The sequence below is a fragment of the Morus notabilis genome, unplaced genomic scaffold (genome assembly GCF_000414095.1).
Source record: "Morus notabilis unplaced genomic scaffold, ASM41409v2 Scaffold150, whole genome shotgun sequence".
Taxonomy (NCBI): Eukaryota; Viridiplantae; Streptophyta; class Magnoliopsida; order Rosales; family Moraceae; genus Morus; species Morus notabilis.
Window position 1 is genome coordinate 57,049 of NW_010364058.1, and position 6,799 is coordinate 63,847.

The 6,799-nt window shown below is 34.7% G+C and overlaps 1 protein-coding gene across 1 annotated transcript; it reads right to left on the minus strand.

The window, feature by feature from the left end:
- Positions 1-2,755: 2,755 nt before the first annotated feature.
- On the minus strand, positions 2,756-6,256 carry LOC21395243 (amino acid transporter AVT1H). Its single transcript, XM_010105622.2, has 3 exons — positions 5,893-6,256; positions 4,972-5,579; positions 2,756-3,358 (listed from the first exon to the last, which is right to left on the minus strand). Exons 1-3 carry the CDS (start codon positions 6,182-6,184, stop codon positions 2,825-2,827), a joined length of 1,434 nt encoding a protein of 477 aa, XP_010103924.1. The 5' UTR covers positions 6,185-6,256; the 3' UTR covers positions 2,756-2,824.
- Positions 6,257-6,799: the final 543 nt, after the last annotated feature.

Here is a 6,799-nt window from a genome sequence, read left to right on the forward strand (position 1 = left end):
TAAACTAATCTTCTTGTCTTTGGTTACTACCTTGAATCCATGCAAGACTATCTCTAATTCTTTTAATGTGATTACCCATTTCTTTTAAACCGGATTTAACTATTAAATTGATTACGTGACATGCACAACGTTGGTGAAAAATAGTACCGTCACCTAATAGACTTAAATCATTTTCAAAGAATTCAATTGCTTTTGTATTGGCACTAGCATTATCTAATGTTATAGCCATTACTTTATCTCTTAAACTAAATTCATCAATTACATTTAAAATTGTGTTATATATTAAATCTGCGCTATGTGATCCTAGAACACATTTAAAATCTAATATTCTCTTATCTAAATCAAATCCTTTAAAGTAATGTCCGGTTACAGCTAAATAATCTTTATTGGCAATGGCAGACCAAATATCTGCCGTTAACGCAACGCACCCGCTAGTCGAGTGTAAAAGGTTTATTAATGCATCTTTTTCTTTTTTAAATAATTTTAATAAATCTTTCCTAAGAGTAGTTTTTGAAGTGAATTGTGCATTAGGATTGTGTATAACCTTAATATATCGTTGCCAATTAGGATGCTCTACAAAACTAAGTGGTTGATCTAAAGCAGCTATCATTCGCGCAACTTCCATACGATCTTCTTGCGGATCGTATTTCCAAGTGGTTAGACCACCGGTTGGGCGATCAAAAGATAATTGTGTTTGGCGGAGTTCGGGTCCGCTAGATTGGCTAAGCTTTTGAAGACACTTTTCGGAGTGTCGTCTCAAGTGTGTGGTGCCGTGAATAGTGTCACCTTGTAATTTAGATAAACAATATTTACATTGAGCTATATGTTTAGTGTTATCTTCATTATCCACCTCGTCAATTATGTCGAAGTGATCCCAAACTGTCGAGGTACGCTTGCATTTCCTCCTGGAGGTTGCAACACTTGCCAACACAGACGCAGACGCAGTCGCACTCGCCGCTTCACCACGCCCACTACCACTATTGCAACCACGACCTCCAGTACGTCCACCATGGCTCGGATTAGTAGATTCCTGCGTAACAAACTCATTAGTGGGAAATCGCCCTTCTTCTACATTGTGTTGGGCATCAACGAGAATACCACTATAACTAAAAGGATCCATTATAAAAAAATAAGATGGATTAGAGAGAGAGAGAGCTTTAGGATAATGTGATAGTTTTTAGAAAAATTGTGAGAGAGATTGAGAGAGATTGAGCGAAATTGAGAGAGATTGAGAGGGATTGAGAGAGTTTGAGTGAGAAAAATGTGTGAGGGATGGGGGGTATTTATAGGAAAATTTTAGAGTTAAAAAATGATTTTTTTTTAAAAAAAATCGGGATAAACGGCTATTTTTTGAAATTCAGGCAGACTCGGGCAATTCGGGTTTCCGGGTAGAATTCGGGCAGAATTCAAAAAACTAGCCGTTTCGGGTAATTCGGGTAGTCGGGCACCTCGGGTAGGTCGGGTTTTTGGGCAGAATTCGGGAAAAACTTCAAAAAACTAACTGTTTTCGGGTAATTCGGGCAGTTCGGACACCTCGGGTTTTCGAGTAGAATTTAGGCAAAATTCAAAAAAAAGTAGCCGTTATGTGCATTCGGGCAGTTTTTAGGCAGGTGGGATCGGGCACACAGAATTTTTGAGCATTTTTCGGGTCGGGCATGGTCAGAAAAATTTAAAAAAATTCCGGCGGACGGCGATAAACGACGATTAGACGGCGGCAGGCAAAATAGACAATACAAAATTTGGGCTGCCCGAGCCCGAACCCGAAATTCTACCTTGGGCGGGCGGGAAATGGGCTTGCCCGCCCGAGCCCGAAAAAATTCAGGCTTCGGGCAGCCCGCCGTCCCGAACTTCTAGCACTGCTACTGCCACAAAGAGATTCTTTCTAGAATGGCATAGTTATAATTTGCAAAGATCTGGATCAAATACAGATTGGAGATTATAAATATGAGAGTTGAAAAAAATAAAGAAAGCTTAATTTATTTCTTTATTTTTGTGTAATTTTTATTAAAAGATAAAATTGTTTAACTTACTTTTAGAATGTATAAGTCTAAATTATTACGCCTTACTATTGATTAATACCTTTTTCACTAATATTTATTTAACTAAAAATGATATTAATTAAGAATAAGGGATACCCATACCCTCTAAAAATTTTCTCTTTTTTTCTTTTTAAAAATGTTGTATCGCGTAACCCACTAAATACATTTAATTTTTTATTTTTTATTTTTTACACTAAAAAATAAAAAGATCATAAAAAAATGGTTTTTAATATATTGAGTTTTAAATTCAAGTATCAGGGATAATAAAAGATAATAATAAGGGGAAAAAAAGGAAAAGGCATGAGGAAGGAAGATATAATTAAAATAAAAAATAAGAGAGAAAAAAGTAAATAAGATGAGAAATGGGAAGTGCTCAAAATCAGTTTCTGCTGTAAAGTGTGAAACTAGTTAAATCTGTTAAATTATGTCCAATTGGTTAATACATTTGTTCCACGTCATGGCCAGCCTCCTTTAAAAAAAATAAAAAATAAAAAAAAACTCGAAAGAGATAAGTAACTAATATCCACTTTTATTATTAATTAATATGAAGTTTCTTAAAATCACATCAGATTTAAAAGATCTGATGACTGAAAATTAAGAAACTATCGATGGTCTATTTTGACCGAAATTATAAAAAAAAAGTCTCTAATTAAATATTACACGAAATTATGACTGATGAAAACAACATTACACAAATGATATATATCGGTGCTCGACACATAAGCTGGACACACCCATAAAACCAACTTGATAATTCCCCCTAATCAATGAATCACATTTTCTTCTCAAGTGCCCTTGAGGCTTTCAATTAGCATCTTTGAAGAAGAGACCGTCCCAAGCACCCCAAGAAGAGCCCCAAATCCAATCAAAACCAGGTTCATAGCCAAAACAGGCCTCGAAATCTCCGCCCAACAAATCTTTGTGTAAAGAGCACAAGGGAAAATTATGCATACCCCCGCGCTCAAGAGAGACCCAGTGAGGCCCAAAACGTGTTCGAAGTATGGAACTGAGAGGGCAAGAGCGAGAATGAGCAAAAGGAGAAAAGACCCCACAAGACCCCTCAAGATGGTCTTTGTTTTGGGACTTATTTTGGAGGGAAAGTAGTTGTGTTCAAGTTGAAGGGCCAAGGGCGAAAACTCCAAGGCGTATTTGGTCATCGGTGTGAGGACTGTGGCCCACAAGGCAATTTTCGTGGCGATGAAGTGTGGGGGCATGCTAAGGGTGATTTGGGGGTTCACTTGGGGGCCGAAGAGTTTGGCTCCCATGAATGCTAGGATTGTGTAGAGTGTGGTCACTAGAGTGAAGCTCACTATGGTCCCCTGCAGGATGCCAAAAAAAAAAAAACAAGAGAAAATTTGTTAGTTTGTAAAGAAAAATTACCATACACGCGTTAGAAACGAGCAATGTTAGGAAGCATCCCAACACCGCATGCCTATTTAGAGTCCGTTTAATTCGTTGATTTGAGTTTTTAATTCAAGTTAAGATGTGATTTTATGTGAAAGCTTTTTACTGTTGTAAAAAAGTTAGATGTGATTGTTTCTGAGAGCATTTTACTGTAGCAAAACTCGAATTCTAAATTTGAATCGGTGAAATGAACAGACCCCTAAGAACCGTTTTTTAAAATGGTTTTAACGTATTTTGAGAAGCAAAAAATGAAAATGAAAACGAAACGGTGTTTTGTTTAGCAAATGTTTTGAAAATGAAAACATTAAGAATGAGTTTTGTAAAGGAATTAGAAAACGGTTGAAAGTTGTTTTCACTTTTCTGTTTTCAATTTTTAGTACTTATCAACAATATTATAATATATTAATTAATAAACACGATTTCACTTTTTTATTATACTCAAAATAATCTCTTAAAAAATCAACCAAACGTAATTTCAGAATCGATCCCAAAATAATTCTCAAAACAATATTATTTTTACTTTTTATTGCAAACAAAATTATTTTAAAACAAATTCCAAACGCACCTTAAGAAAGTGAGTCCAACAGAACTGGATTCATATATAGAGAACATTTTCTGTAATTAATTGTAGTACTCAGCAATGCCGATGGTCTGATCAAAATTCGACAATTCAAAACATTTATAGTTAATTAATTGACAATTTTTGTTTGATTTTGTTGATTTATGATCGATATATTGCATAATGCTAGTTAAGCACTTTAATATATTTCCCAAAAGATATTAGACTTGACGTACATTATAGAGAATATACTCTTGAGTAGTTGTCATACTCACACCATCCTATGTATAATGAAGCATAATTCTTATATGCACTTGATGGAAGTGTGTCACATCTGACAATAAACGAAATTGTGCTACTTTATTGTGATAAAAATTTAGGATGTACTATACAATTGACTTTTTAATCCCTAATAACATAATGAAACAATCTTGGAATTTATTTGGTATATGAATTTAAATTAAGGTTCTTGATTATGACTTTTGAAATTTTAATTTTTTATGAGAGAAAATATTATAACTGAACGAAAACTATGTGTTTGCACTATAGCAAAACTCATATACCGAGCATATACTAGTTATTGAAAAGAAAGTTGTGAGCTTTTTAGCTGAATAAAGTTTCAACAATGCTCAGAATATTGCTCATTTTCATCAACCAATAGCTAAAACTGAATTACATGCACATAGCTTCTTAAAAATATATGCCATATATAAAAGCTATGTAACATGGTATTGATCTTAGTAAAAATTTGGAAAGAAAATCTGAGGGCCCATTTAGTTTGTTGATTTGAGTTGAGATATAATTTTATGTGAGAGCTTTCTACTGTAGCAAAAAAGTTAGATGTAACTGTTTTTGAGAGATGTTTACTATAACAAAACTCGAATTCTAAACTCAAATCGGTGAAATGAAGAAGACATCGTCTGGAAACTGAGAAATTATATATGTGTGTATATGTGTGTATGTACATACCTTTTTGAACTTGGATGGATCTTTCATGGTAACATATAGATTGGGGAAAACAATATGCCCTGCATAGCTAAAGATATAAAGCCCAGAAATTGCAGGAATCTTATGAAGCTGGAGAGCTGGGATCTTGTGGTCAGCTTTCACACCTCCAAATATGGCTGTGCATGCCACAGATGAAAAAATAACTGCTGACATGAGAATGCCACCAAAAGAAAGGAAAGATATGGAAGAGAGATTTCTCAGCCAAAGGCTTGGCACAGCTACCAAGACAGCCAAAATAGTTAGAAGCTGAGATGTTGATAACTTTGCCCATGGAAGGTTAAGCTTAACCCCAGAGAAGGCAACGATTATGTTGTCATGCAATGAGATTGTGTAGGAAACAAGAGTCATGAAAATCTCCAAGTAAATAAATGTTGCCAATATGATTTTTCCTTTGTTTCCAAATGCTTGATGTCCAATGTCTGTGTAGCTTTTGGAGTTGGCATTTTTGTCAAGACATTTTCCTAGTAGAAGGGTTGAATATGTACAAATTAGGCCAAGTCCTATGAGCAGGAACACAGAAGACCATCCTCCATTTTCTAGGGCATATGGTGTTGATAACTGCCCTAGTCCTGTAAAGGAAAAAAAAAAAAAAGAGAGAAAATTTTAGTGCTGAATACATGGTAATTAGGTTATGTCATTCAATCTTATGAAATCGAAACAAAAAGAATGAGAATGAAAAGATAATTGTGGTTAAACAAGCTTATTTTCTCGACATGAATTGAAAAATGAATGTCAAATTTGTACAATTAGGTTATGTTGGTTTTTCATGCTTTTTAATTCGTTATAACATGATTTTGATCAAACCTAATATTCAGAAATATGCATTACACAAAAGTAAAAGGCTCCAAATAAGATTATAAGAAAGAAAAACAAAAATCTCACCGATAAGCATCCCGATCATGTTGATGACGGCATGAGCAAAAGAGCTGTTAGCCTGATGATCTCCATCGTGGTTGTGACCAACATCTGTGACACTTTTCAAGTGCTGATCATCAGCACTTTGGTCGCACTTGCACACCTGATTTTGCTCTACACAAACGTCGCACCTTGCCCATAACATTTGCTTTGCATCCAATTCCGCGCCATGCACTGACTCGCTTGCGACTTGGTTTTGGTGGGCAAGACAGTTGGAACATTCTGATTTCCCAAAGAATTTCAATATTTTGCTCCACATCTTAGGGTTCTTTCTTTTCTTTCTTTTTTTTTTTTTTTTTTTCCAAAAGCCTAGGAGAAGAGAATATTGATGTCTAATTCCTTTGTACTAAGCTTGCTGAAAAATCATGAAAGGTTTTTGGGTGTATTTATAGGTGACGAAATTGATACTATATGTCATGTGTTTTATAATCATGCCACTGTGAGAATCTAAAGATACTTTGTAATCACAAGAGTGGAAAGAAAGACGAATATTATTTACAGATATGGTTGAGGACAGATTATATGGTACACGTATTATTCACTAACCATATACCATTTATGAGAATCTGATTAATTCCCTCACCTGGTGGATGCATTTTGGGATATATATCTATACATATATATATATATATATATATATATATAGATATATTGATATAGGTATATTATTAGTTTGAAGTAAGTTGCTACTGAATTTGACAAATTGGATGTACAAGTTGCAATATTGATAGAATGAATTAAAGTATAGCAAGGCTTTCTCTCATGCAAAATGAATCACACACAATCCAACATTTATAGTGGCAGAAGCTTGTTTTGGGTGAAAGAAACAGATGAGTAGCTGCAAAACCATAAATTGTAATGTTATAAGTCGGTC